Below are 20,513 nucleotides of genomic sequence, written 5' to 3'. Positions count from 1 at the left end.
AATGACTTGGCTATTATCAGCCATGCAAGGATCCAAGATGACTCCAAAGGACTCATTTTGAAAGAGGCTAGCCACTTCCATAGAAGGAACTGATGAAGCCTGAATGCAGATTGAAGCAAACCATTTCTCATTTTATTTCCTTTATGAGCGCTTTTCTTGTGTAAGCAATACATGTCTTCTTTCATAATGTGAACGTGTTAATATGTTTTGTATGATAGCACAGGTATAACTTATGTCATGCTACCTGCTGTCTCAGGGAGGGAGGGAGGAGAATGAGGGAGAAAACATGGATTGCAAAATGTTTGAAAATTATTAAAAACTGTATCTAGAGCATCATGGACTCATCTTAGCAGAGAAACATTGTTCTAGGGCTAATCTCAGGGAAACCCACATCCCCACGGTTGAAAGACTCAGACAGGAGGTAGAGTGTTCTCTGGCTGCCAGCCCTTCTCCCTCACCTTGAAAATCCCAGGTTCTGAGAAATCAATGGGGAAAATATCTATTTTTTCCAAGGGAAAATGTAAATAAATGATTTTTCAATTTAAAAAAATTGTATCTACATGTAATTGGGAAAAATTAAATTAAAAGGTGTTCAGGGACAGAAAAGAGGGGACCAAAAAAGGAAGACAACTGTCAGCACTGTCAACAGGAAGGCAGAAATTGCATTCAGTAGCTATCAGCTATCTAACAGGCAATTCTGCACTGGAACTACCTCCAACTAGTGCATATAATCCGGAAGAAGGGTTTCCACTGTTGACATTTGAAGATATTTTCTCACACTGTAGCTGTTACCTGATCCACTGATTGTGGTACAGGAGATAAGGTAGGACTCTTCACTGTAGGGGGCACTGTGGCTGCACTGATCTGTAATGTGTTCCTTGATGTCTTTCTCTGTTTATGGGGATGCTCCTTGGGACAACACACAAGACATTTCAGGAAAACTGTTGTCCCAAGGAGCATCCCCATAAAGAGCTCGAGACAAGAACAGTTTGGGTGTTCCAAGAATAGGAAATGGCATAATTGGCAAAGAGATAGGAAAGAGAAGGCTATATTCAGGGCACAGCAAATAGCTTATTCTGGTTGCAGTGATGGGTCTACGAAGGACAGTGATGTGACTCGTCATCACCACTGCCCCATCTATAAGCTAGGGACCACTAGCAGATGCCAAATCTGATTCCGACCAAAGAAAGAGGAATACACGTTCTTTGCCGTGGGTACGTCTCCTAGGGATTTTGAAGATTAGAAGTCATCTTCAGTTTCTCCTGCAATAAGGATGGATTCCTCTTTTCTATTAAGAGTGGCAATGTGCTTTAAGCAGAAATGGAATCCCCCAGCCAGAATGTGGTAGTCGATGAGTTTATCACTGAATTATGTTGGCAGATGGACATCAGAATGACTTCAGCATTGTTCACAAAGCTAAGAGTAGCAAACTGGTGACTGGGTTGTGTATCCATGACTCCAATATTAAACCAGCGTCAATAGTAATGCTCAGAACATAAGTTCTAGGGGGAAACAGTCTTTATAGGGTTACAAGTGCTTAGACCAAGTATCTCACTTTCAGCTTGAAAAATTATTTGTTTATAATAAGAGTCTGTACCACGGGCAGATTTTCTCTGCAGCTTTTATGTTTCTTTTCTTGCTAAGATTTCAGATGGGCTTAAAGGCTTTGCTCCATTCCTTCCTTTTCTATTGCTGTTCTGTAGTTAAGTCAGAACATTTAGGGGGAAAAAGCCAATATAAATGAGAACATATATGTATATGCAAATATATAGACTCTCTTCTTTCTTTTTTTAAACCCTTATTTCATGTAATACTGGTCTCCTTATTGAGATGCAATCAGAGGGAAGAGATTTGTTCTTTGGTAAATAGGGAAGCAAAAATCTTTGGTCAAGGAGGTGCGATCTGGAATCTAAGAAACCCAGGGGTCTGGGTGTGTCCAAGCCCCATCCTTAAAAGCAGAATTGGTTCTAGGGAGCCTACCTTTGGGGAGAATCAATGAAATTGATATTGTGGCTCAAAAGGACTCCTCCTCCCTTTGATTAAACTATAAAATGGAGATAATAATAGCACCTACCTCATAAAGTTGTTGAGAGGGTCAAACAAGATAACAGACTCTATGTAAAACCCTTTGTAAACCTTAGAGCCCTCTCTCTATAACTCTTAGCTAGTATTCTTATTCAGTGTGTTTGCACGACTTCTGAGTGCACAAAGGAAGATTAAATGTAAGACACTGAGTAAGTCCCACTGTGTTTTTTTTTTTAAATTTTGAAAATGTGTTGGGACTTTTTTTTAAACTACCTTCCATCCTGGAGTAGATACCAAGTATTTTTTTTAACTACCTTCCATCCTGGAAAGATACCAAGGCAGAAGAGCAGTAAGGGCGAGATAATGGGGGTTAAGTGACTTGCCTAGAGTCACACAGCTAGAAAATGGCTGAGGCCAGATGTGAAGCCAGAACCTCTTGTCTGACTTGCCTGACTCTCCAGCCACTGAGCCACGTAGCTGCCCTGGCCATTGTTTCTTACATCCTCTGTGCATGAAATAGCTATAGAATGGTGCTCCAAGTGCATCGCTGCCTTCACAGACCCTAATGTAGAAACATCCTCTTTAGCTTTCTTTCAGATATAAAGCCAAAAACTTTGATGACCCTGAATTTCTGGCCTCATCAAAGTCTTGGAGTGCATTTTAAAGCTCTATCACCCCATACCGCAGAGCTTGGAAGGTCCAGAAGACTCAGCAGAACCTGAAGTCTGAGGTAGCTAAGAATGACTCCCCTAAGTTTGATAGTCTTTAAAAGGGATGCTGGCAGAACTTATTTCACTGTCCTCTTTCAGCTGTGATGGGTCAATGTTAGAGGTTCAAGAAGGGCCAACAGGAAGATGGACCTCAATCCCAAATGGACTTGTAAATGGGATGTATTTCAGATATAGGTGAGTGACTAGGGATTCAGAAACCACAACGAACATGGCTGGTTATTATATTATTCTTGGTTTATTTTCCATTCTTAAAATTTAGCACTGAAAGTTGTCCACACATAAATATTACTATGATTGATCATATACTTCCTATCTGCCATTTCTTAAAGTGCCCAATGGTAAAAAGAAGGAAAAAAAAACCCATCTTGTTGAAAAGTTGCTACTTCTGAAAAATCAGCTTGCTTATTCTTGATTGCCGATGTATTCATTTCTCCTCCCCAGCTCCCTAGAAAACAAATGGGCCAAGGAAGCTTCCTGGGAAGAGAATATGCACACTGATTACCATAGCATGTCCTTGTACCCAAAGGGCACCAGAATGACTCAAGTATGGGACTAACTTTTTGAAACAACAAGCAGCTTCTTTATTTATACAAGAGAAGAATACAGAAGAAAAAGCGTTATTTTCATTCTAGCCCTTTCGGTGTTAGGGTTTCACCCCTATTTATTATCCCCACTACTTTTACTGTGGCCTAAGCTGTTACTGTGAACCCCCCAAGCTGCTATGTTTATTAAAAACCAATGGCTGCAAAGTTCCTGAAATGCATGCAACTTAAAATTTCTTTAAGCACACAGGATCAAGGTCCCAAGTCCAAGTTAGTTTTTTATTTAGAATAGGAAGATGGCTGCAGCATGACTGAGTTTGTAGATGTGCTGGCATCTACTACATCTTTGGTGTTAGCCTGATCCGTTTCTGTTTTGGGTTCCTTTTTGACCTTTGTACTCTTCTTACTTTTGCCTACAGATGTGGTAGTGCTTGGCACAGAAGCCTCCTCCAGGGGACAATCATCCTTTGAGGAGCTTTCGTGGAGTTCGTAAACCTGAACTTGCCCAGGGACATCCTCTTCCACTTTCTGTTCAAGTTTTTCCAAAATCTGCTGGACCTTCCTTACGCCATCCCTTCTGGCCTGACGCACATCGGAACGTCCTTCTGGGTCCACTGAATCCAAGGCCAGAAGCTCTTTGGTCAAATACTCTTCGATCATCAAATATTGTTTGTCTGCCTTCTTACCTTGAAATGAATTCACAGCCTGCTCAAGCCCTTGGACCTTTTCCAGGATTGCTTCTACTTTCTTTACACCAGGATGTTTGGGGTCTCCTCCTTCCAAATCAGCTGGCTTCTTCTGTGCTTGTTTGGGAGAGGAAGGAACAGGGGAGGTTGGACGCTCTTCTGCAGCTGAACTCTTGGAAAGGGAGGGGGAAGAAGAAGGGCTGGGAACAGGAGAGGAGCTGGGAGCCGGGGAAGCAGAGACCTTTACTTCAACCTTTTCCAAAGGAGGTGCACGTTTCTTGGAAGCTGGTTTAGAATCAGCCTCCTTGTGAATAACTTGAATTGGGACATAGCCTGAAGAGAGATCTGATCCAACAGGGCTTGACTTACTTTCTGGTTTGCCATCAGATTGGGACCCTGAGGATGACTCTTGGCGGACCCCTGGCTGCTGAGAAGAAGCCTGGAGAAGACAAATATATATTTAAAAACTAGAAGCTAGGTTAGTTAACTCAGAGCGACAATTTTCAGGAGATACAGATGCATTGATACTTTCAAAACTGAAAATGCCAAAAATACACTTTAAGGACAGACTTGGGCTATGTAACACAAAATGAAGTACAGTCTATGAATGACGTCTAGCAAGTTAATTAGATCAATGCAGAGCACCAGTCCCAGGGACGGAGTATTCTGGGGCAGGTGTTGAGGAGGGGGGCTAGTCCTTGCCCGTTTAGCCTGCACTGATTTAGCTTGCCAGTAATTGCCAAATCTCTACTCCTGGTATATATAAGTTTCTGGTCAGTGTTTTCTTCTAAGATTCCATTTCTGAAAGAACCTGTTCCTTTTTTTTGTCACTTTGGACTGCACAGTGGCTGTTTTTGCCCAGGACACTTTGCTTTTTGAAAGGATGATCAGGATATTTGCACTTTCCCTCAGAGAAAAGGGGGGAAAGACGGGAGGGAGTAAAGAGCCATGCATGCTCCACAACAGCTGTGCCAGAGACAAAGAGATAACACTAAAATTATAGGCAACAAAGTGGTTTTGTACGATGTTGGGCTCAGAGTCAGGAAGACCTGAGTTCAAATCTTGCCTCAGTTTCCTAATTTGTATTGGACTACATAAATAGGCTTAGAATGTGATGGCCCTTTAAGGTCCAGCTCTAAAACTATGTCCTTGTGAATAAACACTAAATACCTACCTATGGTGATTGAAAAGAAATAAAATAAAAAAGGATAGTTAATCTTTTAAGAACTATGCTTTGGAAGGTTGCAGGCTAAGGGAGAGGGAAGAAGGCCTGCACTTCCAGAAGGGCCAAAGATATAAGTATAAGCAACAAATCTAGCCAGCTAGGTGGCAGAGTGAATCTGAAGGATGTGAAGTCAGGAAACCCCAAGTTCAAATTCTGCTTCAAGTAATCTACCAGCTGTGTGGTCTTAAGTAAGCCCCCAGACCTCTTCCACATTCAGTTGATTCAACTATAAAATGGAAATAAATAATAGCATCTACTACCTCCTAAGGTGGTTGAGAAGATCAAATGAGATAACAGACTATATAAAGTCCTTTGTAAACCTTAGAGCTCTCTGTCTCTTTAACTCTTAGCTACTATTCTTATTTTTTTTACTCACCTTCCATCTTAGAATCAATGCTGTGTATTGGTTCCAAGGCAGAAGAGTGGTAAGGGCTAGGCAATGGGGATGAAGTGACTTGCCCAGGGTCACATAGCTAGGAAGTGTCAGAGGCCAAATTTGAACCCAGGATTTCCCGTCTCCAGGTCTGGCATTCTATTCACTGAGCCCCTCAAACAATGACTCTAATCCAACCCCCTTATTTTACAAATCAGACACTAAAGTCCAAGAAGAGGAATGACTTGCCACAGAAAATAACCAGGGATTTTAGAATAGATGGGAAAGCTACTAATTAGTGGATAGGAGAGAGGAATCAATTCTTGCTTGGTACTGCTCTAAATTTTTAGGGGAAAAGTTTGGCTATTTATGTTGTAGGGGTTTCATTACTTTGAGGTGGGAGAGCTTGGAAGTGACTTATCCAGTTTCCCCTCCCCGTAGTCTAATAGCATTTTAAAAACAACAACAAAAGATTTGTGAGTGGCAGATCCAGGTCCCCAAGTTTCTTGAACCTGTAGTTCCATGCTTTCTGCATTCTACCACAACTAATTCCCCAGGAACTCATGAAATTAGATCAGGCCCAAAAGAAGTCGAAGCATAAGTAGTAAACGAGGAATCCTAGTTCTTGGACTGCATTTCTGTAAGTGGTTTAGAAGAGAGCATAGCCACACAATAACATAGCTCGCATTTTTCAAGCACAATGTTCAGGTTTGCCAAGTGATTTACATATATTTCAGCTTATTGGACCGTTACCCAAGAGTTCTGGGATGTAGGTGCTACTTTACAGATAAGTAAACTGAGTCTGAGGAGCTCAGTGACTCACTAGCAATGTCCTTAGCTCCCAAGCGTCTGAGGCCTGATGGGCTTCTTCAGTCTCCCTGACTTCAAGACTCTCTAGTGTGATGGAATGGCAAGGGCTTTGGATTTGAAATCAGCCTAAATAAGTTCAAATTTTCTGGTCTAAATGGTTCAGAAAGAAGTAACGCTGCTACTTGCTATCCTATCCTGTCCAGCCTAGGGAAAGTCATGGAGAATCTCTGGCCTTGAGTTTGTTCTTCTGCAAAATTAGGGCAGAGGGAAGAATATGGAATTCAGGGCTCTCAGCTTGGAGTCCAATTAACTGCCTCACATGAAATGCATTAATTACTCCAGAAATGATGAAAGACTAACTGGGTGAAAATTATATGACCAGACACAGTTCTTCAAGATTGAAGACTTTTTGGTCTTATGGGTAAAGCAGCCTGAAAGCTCTGGGGAACAGAAGTCTCCCTACCTGAGGTCTGTCCAAAGCAGGCTGTACTCGGGCAGGAGACTGCGAGAGACGTGATGCATTAGCTCTGCATGGAGATTCTTCCCGGCTGGATGAGTCCCTGGAAGCCACTTTGAAGGGGGACTGTGATCGGCCAGACTTGGGCTCCCGATCATCAGCATGGATCCTGTGCACTGGCTGATGAGAATGTAAATCCACCGTTGGATAGTGAGTCTTATGGACGTGATGAAAACCATGTGCTGGGGATGGGTGCCTGTGGGCGTGCTCATGAATCACAGGAATAGGGATGTAGCCTCGGGGAAGCTGGTGGCTTCCCCTGCCACTCCTGGTAGAGGATGAAGGCTGTGAGGAAGAGGTACCGGCAGAAGGGTCTGGAGAATGGGATCTCTGCAAGTCACAAAAGGAAAAAAAGAGAGCTCACTTGTACTTGCTACATTAACCAAATATGATGGCTGGGTTTCTTTTCTTCCTCTCCCTGCCCTTTTCTTTCTTTTTGCTGGTGAAAAGGAATTGGAACCAAAGTAAATGCCCATCAGCTGGGGAATAGCTATACAAATGGTGGCCCATATGACCAGGATGTGAAAAACATTGAAAATAATGAAATGAAAACAGAGAAGAATGGGAAGGCTTATAATGAAACTCCCAAGTGAAGTAAGCAGAGCCAGGCAAACAATTAAGACAGTGACACAACAGGGCAAATGTAAAGAACAACAATCAAAACTGAGTGCTGTGAAGATATAATGATCATCTTTGGCTCCAGAGAAGACATAGAAGAGTGTACTTCCCTCTGAAAAAGTGGGGGTTGGTGGGAGTAGAACACTGCAGACAGTGCTGGATCTGGTAGACATGATGATGGCTGCTATTGCTGAAATGTCTTAAAAAAAAAAAAAAAGACTTCTTTTTAACAAGGGATGGCTCTTAGAAAGGGAAGGGTTCAGAGATATGTGTTGGGAAGGTGAGGTTAAAAACAAAACATATTAATAAAAATTTAAAAGAAAAACCCCACAGAGCACAAATACATGCACTCCTTATAAAAGAGAAAGCTTTCCTGGATGTTTCACTTGAGGGTTATTTTAATTCCCACATGTAGGGAGTATATGCCAAACAGATGCAGAATGCAGAAGAGATGAAAGTTATTTCTAGGGCAGACAGAAAATGAAAATTATTGTATAAGAAGCAGACAGGAACACAATGAGGTAATACTATTCGCATCTAATATGTCTAAGATCTTGAGCCAGAAAATGGACTTAGCGCTGGTCTTCAGATATTAATGCATTGAATCTAACTTTCAGAACCACAGGACTTCAGAGCTGACAGAGACCTTAAACACATGGTCCAAGGGGGCAGAGCTGGGTAGCTCAGTGTATTGAGAGCCAGGCCTAGAGACGGGAGGTCCTAGGTTCAAATCTGGCCTCAGACACTTCCCAGCTGTGTGTCCCTGGGCAAGTCACTTGGCCCCCATTGCCTACCCTTACCACTCTTCTGCCTTGGAGCCAATACACAGTATTGACTCCAAGACGGAAGGTATGGGCTTAAAAAAAAAAAAACAAAAAAAAAACACATGGTCCAACCCCTTAATTTTGCAGATGAGGAAACAGGGACCTGGAAAGGTTAAATAAGTGATTTGCCCAGGATCACGGCTGGCAGAAAGCCAGGAATAAAACCCAAATTTCCAGACTCATTTTCCCACAATGTTTCCAAGTATAGGACATAATGCTAGAAAACTGGAAAGGGACTTCAACAGTTAACTAGCCTAACCTCATTTTATAGTTGGGGAAACTGAAGCCAAGATGGGTAGCATGACTTGCCAAAAGTCACTCCAGCAGAACATGGAAGGGCCAGTATTTGAACTGATCTTCTTTCTCTATGCTAGGCTAAAATTTAGGCAGACCCTTGAAACACTGCCTTGGTGCTTCTAGTAGCAATTTTTTCTGGCTTTATTATAGAAATAATGCCTTATCTCACTTCAAACTTAGTTATTTTGTCTCTGAAATAGGAAAATTAATTGACCATGGGAACCACTGGGGCTTTTTTTAGGGGAAGACAGCATGATAAAGTAAAATGAGCATTAGGTTTGGGGATCAAAAGGGACTTAGATTGAATTTTTGCATCTGACATGTACTATTTATGTGTTCATGTAAATTTTCCTATTTATAAAATTTCTCTAAGCCTCAGTTTCCTCATCTGTAAAATGGGGATAATACCTGGAGTGCCTACATTAATTATGAGGATTAGATAATATAATGGATCACTTTAAAGCACAATATAAATATGAGCTATTATATTACTTGATGAAAGATTCAAAGGATTATTAAAACACACTATGCTAATGCACATTTTCAGGGAATGTCTAGTATAGGGACTTTGGATAAATGTTGGGAATTATCTGTGGTCAAAATAATATGTACACAGTGGCTAGGTGGCTCAGTAGTTAGAGTCAGGCCTGGAGCCTCAGGCCTCAAGACACTTCCTGGCTGTATAGCACTGGGCAAATCACTTTAACCAACTGCCTAGTTCTTATTGCTCTTCTTTCTGCCTTAGAACTGATAATTAGTATAAATTCTAAGACAGAAAGTGAGAGGTTAAAAAACAAAACACCATGTGTGGTTTGGTGACTGATGAGAACGCCCAAACAATTCACTGTATGCTAAAAGTCAAAAATGCCCAGGATTTCTAAATTATATGCTAATGAACCTGACCATTTAAAGACCCAAGACAGTGCCCAAAGGGCATGAAATAGTGTGTAGCAAACTTCCTACAAAATATACCTACTTACCTGAACCCCAGCAGCCTTTCCACTTGATTTTTCTGATCGGGCAGATTCAGATGAGTTTCTGACACTGGATTCTGCTTGGGGAAAGGATGGTAAAGGTGACTGAGATCTCAGAGGGGTTGGCTTTACTTTCATTCGCTGCATCCCAGGCTGATAAGAGTAGAGTGGGTGTTGTTGCTGCTGCCAGTTTTCAGAGCCTTCGTGGATAACTGGAATGGGAATGTAACCAGCACGAAGCTGGGGATACACTGGGATACCCTCCCTAGTAGGAGGTAGCTTGGGACTTTCCTCAGATGGGCCGTTGGCTGATGATTGACTTTCCTAAAACAAAAGGAACCAGAGACAAAAAAAGAAATGGGAGATGGTAAGGCAATGATAGGACAAAATCTAGAAAGCATAGAGCTATTAAATGCCAGAACCAAATAGAATCTCTTAACATACCATGCATGATGTGGGAATATTTTTGGACAAGCAACTTTCTTTTTTTGAAAATTATTAAAAAAAAAAATTCTTCCCCTGCCCCCATAGTTACATGATTCTCCCCCTCCCCCAACCCTTACCTTCCATCTTTGAGTCAATACTATGTATTGGCTTCAAGGCAGGAGAGTGATAAGGGCTAGGCAATGGGGGTCAAGTGACTTGCCCAGGGTCACACAGCTGGGAAGTGTCTGAGGCCAGATTTGAACCTAGGACCTCTGTCTCTAGGCCTGGCTCTCAATCCATTGAACTACCCAGCTGCCCCCAGTTACATGATTCTTATTGTCTCCCTCCCCTCTTCTGGAGTTGACAAGTAATTTCACTGGGTTATACATATATTATCACTCAAAACCTATTTCTATATTATTCATTTTTAAAATAAAGTTATCTTTTAAAACCAAAATCCCAAATCATATACCCATATAAACAAGTGATAAATCATATGTTTTCTTCTGAATTTCTACTCCTACATTTCTTTTTCTAGATGTGGATAGTATTCTTTCTCATAAGTCCCTCAGAATTGTCCTGGATCATTGCATTGCTTTTAGTAGCAAATTCTATCACATTTGATCATCCCACAATATTTCAGTTACTGTGTACAAAGTTTTCCTGGTTCTGCTTATTTCATTCCACATCAGTTCATGTAGGTTTTTCCAGTTCTTATAGAAATTCATGGATTTATCATTCTTTATATCACAATGCTATTCCATCACCATCAAATAACACAATTTGTTCAGCCATTCCCCAATCAAGGGACATCCCCTCATTTTCTGATTTTTTTGCCACCATAAAAGGCACAGCTATAAATATTTTTGTACAAACAGAACCCTTCTCATTTTTTTCAAATCTCTTTGGATACAAGCCTAGTAGTAGTAATGCTGGATCAAAAGGCATACATTCTTTTAAAATCCTTTGGGCACAATTCCAAATTGCCTTCCAGGATTCCAGAATGGTTGGATCAATTGACAATTCCACCAGCAATGCATTAGTAGACAAGCAACTTTTAATGACCATAAAAAAAAAAATGGCCATGGCATTCCCATCATCTCTGACTCATAGGGTGGGAGCCACAATCATCTTTGTTCCTTATTGCTGCTTCAAAATTATTTTCTCAAAGATTATTCCTCTTTTGAGGGCATCTCCTCATATCCCCATTGCCCTATACCTAGTAATTTTTTGATAAATGTTTATTTGGATGTTTAAAAAAATCATAAAAAAACAATTACCTCTGTACCATTATTCTCCTGTGTCCTCAAAGCTCCTTTTTCCCTCCAGGGGCTCCTATTTGGCTAAATGTTAAAGAATCATAACAGCAAAGAGAAAACAGGATGAGTTTTCAGTAGGCAGCCCTAACAGTGAATAAGGTCAATATCCATAACTAGCTAGTGTAGTCTGCTTTGGGTGATATAACAGGCAAGAGAAAACATCAAGCAGATAGGTACCTGTATGCATAGCTGAGTCATCTAAGACTCTGCAGAGAAAGATGCTCTTGTAGGAGGAGTTGTAAAGAAATTTAAGAGCACAAAATGACATTTTAAGATAATTCATAAATTTTTAGCTTCTGAAAGGAATGAGGGTATTACCACTTAACTATCTGGTTTTACCAGTGAGGAAAAATGAAGCACACAGAAGTGAAATGACTTATCCAGGGTCACACAACTAGTAAATGTCTAAGGCAAGATTTGAATTCAAGTCTTCTGTGTTCAATCTCATATCCACTATATTACACTTAATTTCTTAAGGTTACTATGGATTCAATCTTTATTTGATAATTAGACTAAAGATAAACCATAACAATGATCCTTGAACCAATACAGAGGCTATTATGGAAATTAAATTCAAGTCAGAGCTAAATAACAGAAGTTGAGAAAGGGGGTAAAATGCCTTTAAATATCCAGAAAGAATGTAGAGTGGTTATGGGCCTGGGTCTGTAGAGTCTAGGGCTATTTGTGCTTTTACTGACACCAACAAACCCTGCACAGGTTAAGAATGACTAGGATCCCCCCTCACGTCCTCTTTATGAAGTTCTTCCCTTCAGTGGCCAATCTATTTTGGGGCCCTCCAGAAGGCCAAGTTCCAGATGTACCACTGGGAAAGATCATATTACAGACAACAAGGCACCTCGGTCACTCACTAAGCAATATTCACCATGCAGGGAATTTTCCACATATAGTTGGAATCCCCCAAACTAGTTAAATCTTATGAGCAAAAAATGTCAAATTGCCAAAGAGGTGATGAACTATGACCATTAATATACATTAAATATGGGGACTTCTTTGAAAGGTAATAATTTTTTTGGCCTGAATAGGAATATTCTTCCCTAAGTGATCATATCTTTGAAGACAAAACTAAAACCGAATGTAAGTTGAGAAACTAAGAGATTACAGAGAAAAATCTCTCCTATAAAATTTGTCAAATACAAAAATAAGAACTATGTGATTGATCTAAATTTTAGTTTTATTTCATGAGCACATGCATGTGTGTAAATATTCAGGTGACCTTGGAAGCTATGTTTTACCTAACAATGTTTCTCTCTCTTGGAGGAACCCCCTTCCTATCAACTTTCTTTAGCAAATATCAAAGGCAAAAATATCATGATGTCCTTGGGGACACTGGCAGCGACTACCCCCTCTTCTCAGGGGCTGGATTAGCACACCCACATGTGCTGGGGGCTCTAGTATTTTTTTTAAAACCATGATTAACTCTCTAGAGACAGGCATCATATTTGGAGCTGAACTTCTTCCCACTAAAGGGGGCTTAAAAGGAACATTGAGAAAACCATTGGTGTCTTGTAAAAAGGTATCCCTAAAAGATTTGCTTCTCCTTCTTTCTACTTTAAAGGGAGGACCCTGGGAAAAAGGGCTGGGTTTTCTTTATGTCTGTAAGGTTTTACTGATTTTTTTTTGGGGGGGGTAGGGAGAGTTTGTTGCTTTTACCTGTCATGCTCTTTCACAATGTTGTACAAAAGTCTTAACTAGAGATATACTCAATGGGACAGAATCAACAAATATTTGCTAAGTCTCTTATGATGTGCCAACAGAGAAAGGAGCTGCTGGAGATACAAAAATGAGAGCATTTCTTGCCCTCGAGGAGCTTACAGTCTAATTAGGGTGGCAAGAATACATATGTGAAATACCTAGCATTCAAAATAACAGTTAAGGGGTTGTATGGTACATTCTTGGGATTTATGAATTTTCAAAAAATATATTTTGATAATAATATTTTCCTATAATTGATTTCTTTTGTAATCTTATCTATTTAAACATTTAAGAATATTACTCTGAAAAGGGGTCCGTAGGCTTCACCAGAATGCCAAATGGTGGAGAAGGGGTCCTAGGTGAGAATGTTCAACAAATAAAGAGAAGGAAAAGACTATGGTTTTAGATCACTAGGGAAGGCTTTAGAAGGCTGATGAAATTGAACTTGGCCTTGAAAGGCATGTGGAACTTGAATTGGTAGAAAAATAGGAGGAGATAAATAAAGGGAGGAGGGCAATATAAGCAAAGAGAGAAATAAGTGGTTTATGTGTCAAGGACTAGCTTTACTAGGACAGAATTACATGGTGCTTGGTATTGTTAGAGATAAGAGCAGAATAAGTAAAAAAGACCTATACTTCCTGGTTGAGTTACTTAGCCTGGATCTGACAGGCAATAAGATGATGTTGGTTATTAAGTGAAATAAGATTACATAATGAGAACATTGCTTTAAGAAGATTCTGAAAGACTGTATTCAAATTCTTTTTACATTGTTAGGACTTGCAAGAACCTGTGTTCCATTATGCACAAGAGAACCTATGATAAGGTACTGGAATAAGATTAAAATGGAAGACTTTTGCATAGGACTAACAATGCTGTTTGTTATCTAAGGACCAGCCTACCCAGGACCAGAAAGGCCAGTCAATCATCTTATCACCCAACAGTAAGTGAGGGAAAAAAATGGATATTTTTAGCAATAGCAATATATGAAGACCATCTATACTAAGGTGAAATGGAGTTCTAGAATTTGGCAGAATGCCTGGTACATGAGAGGGGCTTAATAAGCGCTTCTTCACTGAGCTCTAGTCTGCAAGAACTGGACCTATACTATGAAAATGACAGATCCTTTAAATATTAACTGTAGGGTATTATAGAAGATAATAGGTATGAGATGAAAAGAAGCATGGTGCAATTTAAAGGGTGTCTTGGATTAGGTGAGGGAATCTATTGTTTGTATCCCAGTTCTGCTACTAATTAACTATGTGGGCAAATCACCTAGCCACTCTTAAGCCTTTTTTCTTATCTATGAGGTTGGACTAGATCAGTGATGGGCAAACTTTTGAGCTTAGTGTGTCACTTTGAGAAAAAAAACCATAATTTCGCGATATTTATAGTTTAAATAACAAAAATGTGTAATTGTAATAGATAACTGTATTTAATAAACCAAAATAGGTAAATTAATATAGGCAGAATTGTCATCTATAATGCACAGAGTGTTCTACACTACACTACAGCAAATGTTTCATTCTCAACATGTGGTCCCATACTTCTCTATGCAGTCGTGTGTCATCAAAAATGGCTACGTATGTCAGTGCTGACACACGTGTCCTAGGTTTGCCATTACTAGACTAGATGGCTTGTAGGACTCCTCCTAGATTTAATGTATAAACCTATAATGGGAATGGTAATAGCGAGAAAGAATAGGAAAGAATCCAAGAGACTATGAGAAAGAAGAATCAACCCAAACTAGTACAGTCTGGACAAAGAATGAAGGAAAGAAGAGATCAAAGATGAGTGACAAGCTCCCTAGAGATTTGTATGTTTTTGCAATTTAACATTTGCTAGACCATTGTATAGTGACATAAATTTGTTATATAAATGTTTACTAGTGAATTCTCTAAATACTCCAAAATCACAGGAAACATAGTATTCCCATAGTTAAATAGTTGGAAAGGAACTTGGAGATCATTTAGTCCAATGACCTCCATTCTCCATTTCAGGGATGAGTTAAGTGAGGCTCAGAGAGATAAAAAGATTTGTTCGAGGTTACATGCCTACTTGGAAGAGCTGGCATCTCTATGCTGATTTTTGATACTGATGAGAAGCCTTTCTCCAAGATTCTGTCTTCTCTCTTGACTTCTGACAAGGATCTGTTCCAATTCTCCTCTTATTGGTGTGGTTACTCCTCAATTTCCTTTGATGAATTTATTACTCACATATTGTTCCCACCCTAAACCCTGGATGTTCACCAAGGCTTGGTGCCAGGCTCTTCTTTTCTTCACTTCCTTCTTATAAGTACCATCAGCTCCCATGGGCTAAGTATCATCTCAAAGCAGATGATTCACAAACTTAAATCCAGTCCTAATCTTTTTCTCCTGAGTTTCAGTCTTACATCATCAACTATCTACTGGACATTCCATAAGCATCTCACAAACTCAACATAGCCCTAAAATTTTCTATTTTTTCCTTTCCATTAAGTGTACCACCATTGTTCTAAATCTCCCCAGTTCACAAATTCAGAATCTTTCTTCTTTCTTGTCCCCACATCTAATCAATTTCTAAGACATTGGTTCTTCCTCCACAAAATCTGTTATCTTTCTCAAATCATAATCTTTCCTGTTTTCAGTCACAACTTGAGCTCAGAACTCTCATCTGTTTTCAACTATTACAATTACTTCTTGATTAATCTCCTTTGGTTTCCTTGCTTCTAGTTTCTTCTTTCTAATTTACATAGTTACCAAAATAATCTTCCTAACATTTATTTCCTTGCTCATGAATCTTTAGTGTTTCCCCACTTCCTTTAGATTAAAAAATAGGCAACTTGGCTCCAGTCTATCTTTACAAACTTACTCCCATACAATCAGGCTCTAGTCTACCTTTACAAACTTACTTCACATTATTTCCTTCTATACTCATTCTAGGTTCCAGTGAAACCAACCTACTTGCTCTTCCCCCTAAAGTAAATGTTCTAACTCCCACTCCCTGTGCCTTTGTCTAGAATACCCCCCAAGTTTATCTGCTGTTCCCCAAACTCAGCATTCTATTTCTTGTCTCAGTATTTTGGCATATATTGTCCCTCACCCATGGAATGTATCCCACACCTTCTCACCTCTATATCTTGGAAATCTTATCTTTGTCCATGACTCATCTCAAATACTAACCCTCTACCAAAAAAAGTCTTTTCTTGTACATTTGATTCTTAAGTGTTTGTTGCCTCCTCAAAATATCTTATATATACTTATATATTTATAGATTGGGTCCTCCAGGAAAATGTAAACTCTGTAGGGGCAGGAACTGGTTTTCATTTTCTTTTTTTTTTTTTCCTGGGGTCTTACATATACAGGCATTTAGTAAATTCTTATTAAACTGAATTCCAAACTCCTAATTTATCTACTTTTCTACCCCTTCTTTACCCTCCTCCAACTTTTTAGAATCTCTTCCTTAACCTTTATATAGTATTTTAAGATGTACAAAATCCTTTCAATCTCTTGGTCCTCACAAAATTCATAGGGGCTCAAAAGACCTCCATTCAGTAAGACAAGTATTTGTTGGCTTCTGTGTACAGGGGATTGGACTTGGGATACAAAACACAAAAATGAAACAGTCCCTCCCCTCATGGACCTTGCATTCAACTCGGGGAAGAGGGCAAAGAACACGTACACAAATAAGTACATACAGAGTACAAACAAGGTTAACACAGCCTAAGTTAATGAGAGAAAGAGAGATGGAGAGTGAGAGGGAGAGCTACAGAGCAAGCACTAGTAACTGGGGGTAGGGGGTGGGGGTGGGAAGAATCAAGCCTCTTGTAGGACTGTGCTTTAGAGGAAGCTGGAGGCTTTAATAAAAGCAGCCATTATTTATTTATTTGTCGATCCCTTACCTTCTGTCTTAGTTCTAATACAGTGTATTGGTTTCAAGGCAGAAGAGCAGTAAGGGCTGGGCAATGGGGGTTAAGTGACTTGTCCAGGGTCACACAGCTAGGACGTGTCTGAGGCCAAATTTGAACCTAGGACCTCCTGCTGTCTCTAGGCCTGGCTCTCAATCCACTGAGCCACTCAGCTGACCCCAAGCAGCCATTATTTAACCACTGTCATATTTAGTAGTTTATTTTCAGTTTTTTTTCCAGTAGAATTACAATCAATCCCAAGTAACTGAAAATGATAATCACAAAACAAATTTACTGTGAGGTGGGTAAAAAAACAATATCATTACAAGGAGTTATAATAAGGGTTGCAGCTATTATTAGAATCTAGGCCTTCCAGAATCCCAGGCTGGCATTCTTTTTCTACATTATTACACTGGGCCTCTTTTAAGAGGAATCTATAGCTATTTAAATATAATGTAATATAATAACTATATATCCTCCTGCAGCCCTGCCAAGAATAAGTAAATTAATGTTGTAAAGCAGCTCTACAATTTTCATAGATATTTTTGCATAAATTGAAAATTGCCAGCCTTTTAAATTTAAAAGATGAAAAATCTTTAATTGACTAGTTGATTCCCCCACCTCCCCAAGTTTTGGTAAAGGAAAGTATTGATTTTTTTCCATCTGTAAATTTAAGGTGGTCTGGTTTCTGTCTTCATGTTAATTCAGGGAATTCTCAATGAAGAAACCACTCCTAATGGAGATCTGCAATCAATCTGATAAATTACAGTCTTGGGGAGCTCACTGGGACACTGAGGCTTTAAATGATTTACATGCCAGTCATCACACAGCTATTAGGTGTCAGACAGCATTTGAACCCAGGTCTTTCTAACTCCAAGGTGCTGCTTGATCCATACTACTGCTTATGTTATAAAGTCTTTAAAAATGATTAAACAATATGTACCAAAATATTCACAGCAGTATTTCTTATAATAGCAAAGAAATGGAAACAAAGGTAATAGCCACTGATTGGGGAATAGCTGGAGGAAAATATGCTATATTAATGTAAAGGAAATGGCAAATGAAGAAACATTTTTTTTTTAAACCCTTACCTTTCATCTTGGAGTCAATACTGTGTATTGGTTCCAAGCCAAAAGAGTAGTAAGAGTAGGCAATGGGGGTCAAATGACTTGCCCAGGGTCACACAGCTGGGAAGTGTCTGAGGTCAGATTTGAACCTAGAACCTCCCGTTCTCTAGGCCTGGCTCTCAATCCACTGAGCCACCCAGCTCCCCCCCAAATGAAGAATTCTGATGAATGAATGGGAAATTCTGTATAAAATTATGCAGGGCAAAATATTCAAGGGAGATAAAGTATGTAATAACCACAACAATGTAAATAAAAAGATCACTAAAAGGAAACTGAACTCTTGAGTAATGGCAAAAACCAAGGAAGAGCTCAGAGAAGAGATGGTGAAACACACCTTTACCCTCAGGTTAGAAAGGAAGGGGACTAGGAAGCCAAGAACACTGTAAAAATACCACGAGCTGTAGCCATCATAGCAAATATTTTGAATGTATTTTTTTTTTTGTCAAAAGGGTTCAATTTAGATGGGGAAAGGAGCAAAAACAATTATAACACAAAAGACATCAATAAAATATAATCCTAAAAAATTAACATGAAAGCAAGTAGGCTTCAGCACAGTTTATCATCCCAAAGAAACAACTTCCCTAATAATCTTTTTACAGTAAGGCATCCTTGTCTTCAAATTTAAGCATAAGCACAGTGAATCTGTAAGGCTTTTTTTCTTTTTACTTGCAGAAAACAATGCTGTTAACTTCAAAACCACAACATATGGACATGTTACTATAATTATCCTATCTCTTGCTCAGCTTCCTTCTAATTTATTTACACATATGACATGACAGTACACTTTCAACATTTACACTAAAATAAAATATGTGATAATAAAGAATCTGAATAGATCATTTTAATTTAGAGGGCACAGTTTGGCATAGTGGATGTAATGCCAGACTTGGAGTCAGGATAACCTAGGTTTGAATATTTTACTATGTTAATTAAAAGCTGTGTTGTGTGATCACGGACAAATTATTCAACCTGAGTCTATTTCCTTATTTGGGAAATGGCAATCAATAATACTTATAATTATTTACCTCATAGAATTGAAGTGAAACTCTCATGTATACACAGCTACTTTTTAAAAAATGTAATTTTAATGTCATTAACTTAAAAAGTTATTTGATTTTTAAATTTAACTAAAAATTTTATCAAGAATTAACTTGATAATTTAATTTTTACATACCTCAATCTTAACATTCTGGGAATGACTTTTTGCCAAACAATTTTGCTAGATGATATTGTCTTTTAGATAATAACATTGGAAATGTATTATTTCCCAAGTTTAGGGAGGAACTAAAAAATTCACTGCTCATCTTTTATTTATTAGTAACAAATTTCCACATTAAGTTTTCCAAAGTCATATGATCCATATTGTCTCCCCCCTTTCTTCCGTCCTCCCTCTAGGAACTGATAAGCAATTCAATCTGAGTTATACATGTATTATCACACAAAACATATTTCTATATTATTCAATTTATTTTTATTTTAAATACCATCCACTGCTTACCTTGCTGTATTTTCATTTAACATCTGATAGTTCTTGCCAGTCATTTTATAAATTGTCATAAAATTCTCAGAAAACTGCCCTGCCCTCAAGTGCCAGTTTCTATAGATGAATTACTCCATGGAAAATTACCAGAATAAGCGATTAAGGAAAAATTATCCCTGGATGAGATAAAAATCTGTCCTATTGAGTACAAGTATTTATTAGGATACCTAGGGCAAAGTTTTTATTTTGGGCTTGTACTCCAGAGTTAAATCTCTATATATATACTACTTTATATTGATACAAAATATAAAATCCATGTGGATTTAAAGGAAAAATGATTATCTTGTAAGGTATTATTGAAGAGCATTTTATAAGTTTACACAGCACTTTCATATCATTACCTTACTTGAACTTTAAAAATGACTGAGTTGTAGATAGTACAAATGGTGTTATTTTCAGCATAGTATGGTGGAAAGAGTATAGACATTGAAGACTTAGGTTTGAATTTAAAGAGTAGTAGGCCCCCCAAAACGATTTCCTTACCTCTCTGGACATCATCAGTCTCATCCATAAAAGTGGGGCACTCCCTACATGTAAAGAAAGGTTGGCTCACTTGTAGTTCAGGCCATCCTCATTCTACCCACAGCCTCAACCAAATTAAAGGGCTGCTTTGTTAGCTAAACATAATCTAAAGAATGTTCATGCTTGAGAACTTAAAAGAAAGTATACATAAGGATGGGGTACTATGGATGGTGGAGTTAAATACACGAGGTCGACAGTGCTTAAATGTCTTTATTACAAGAGATACAATAATGAATGTGGTTGTGAGTTTAAAGGGGAAGCAACAAAAGGCAATAATTTTTTAAAGTTAATAGTATGAGAAAATTTAAGAACAATAAAGTTTAACCCATATACTCAAGTGAACCTGGGATCTCATCTATTT

The 20,513-nt window shown here is 38.8% G+C and overlaps 1 protein-coding gene across 2 annotated transcripts in view; it reads right to left on the bottom strand.

Annotated features, from left to right (window-relative positions):
• Positions 1 to 2,972: 2,972 nt before the first annotated feature.
• The window catches only part of BAG3 (BAG cochaperone 3), a 32,437-nt gene continuing 14,896 nt past the window's right edge, over positions 2,973 to 20,513 (bottom strand). Inside the window, exons 2-5 of one of the 2 annotated variants that reach the window (XM_044665629.1) lie at positions 11,329 to 11,391; positions 9,629 to 9,946; positions 6,856 to 7,239; positions 2,973 to 4,423 (exon numbers count right to left, since the gene is read on the bottom strand). In XM_044665629.1, the coding sequence (XP_044521564.1) occupies positions 3,578 to 4,423; positions 6,856 to 7,239; positions 9,629 to 9,946; positions 11,329 to 11,391 (1,611 nt within the window). In that variant the 3' untranslated portion in view covers positions 2,973 to 3,577. The remainder of the gene's footprint in view (positions 4,424 to 6,855; positions 7,240 to 9,628; positions 9,947 to 11,328; positions 11,392 to 20,513) is intronic. The other variant, XM_044665630.1, reaches the window with a different exon arrangement.

This window comes from Gracilinanus agilis, chromosome 2 (assembly GCF_016433145.1).
Source record: "Gracilinanus agilis isolate LMUSP501 chromosome 2, AgileGrace, whole genome shotgun sequence".
Classification (NCBI taxonomy): domain Eukaryota; kingdom Metazoa; phylum Chordata; class Mammalia; order Didelphimorphia; family Didelphidae; genus Gracilinanus; species Gracilinanus agilis.
Note: the sequence above shows the minus strand (reverse complement) of the source record. Positions and strands in the feature narration are given on the sequence as shown.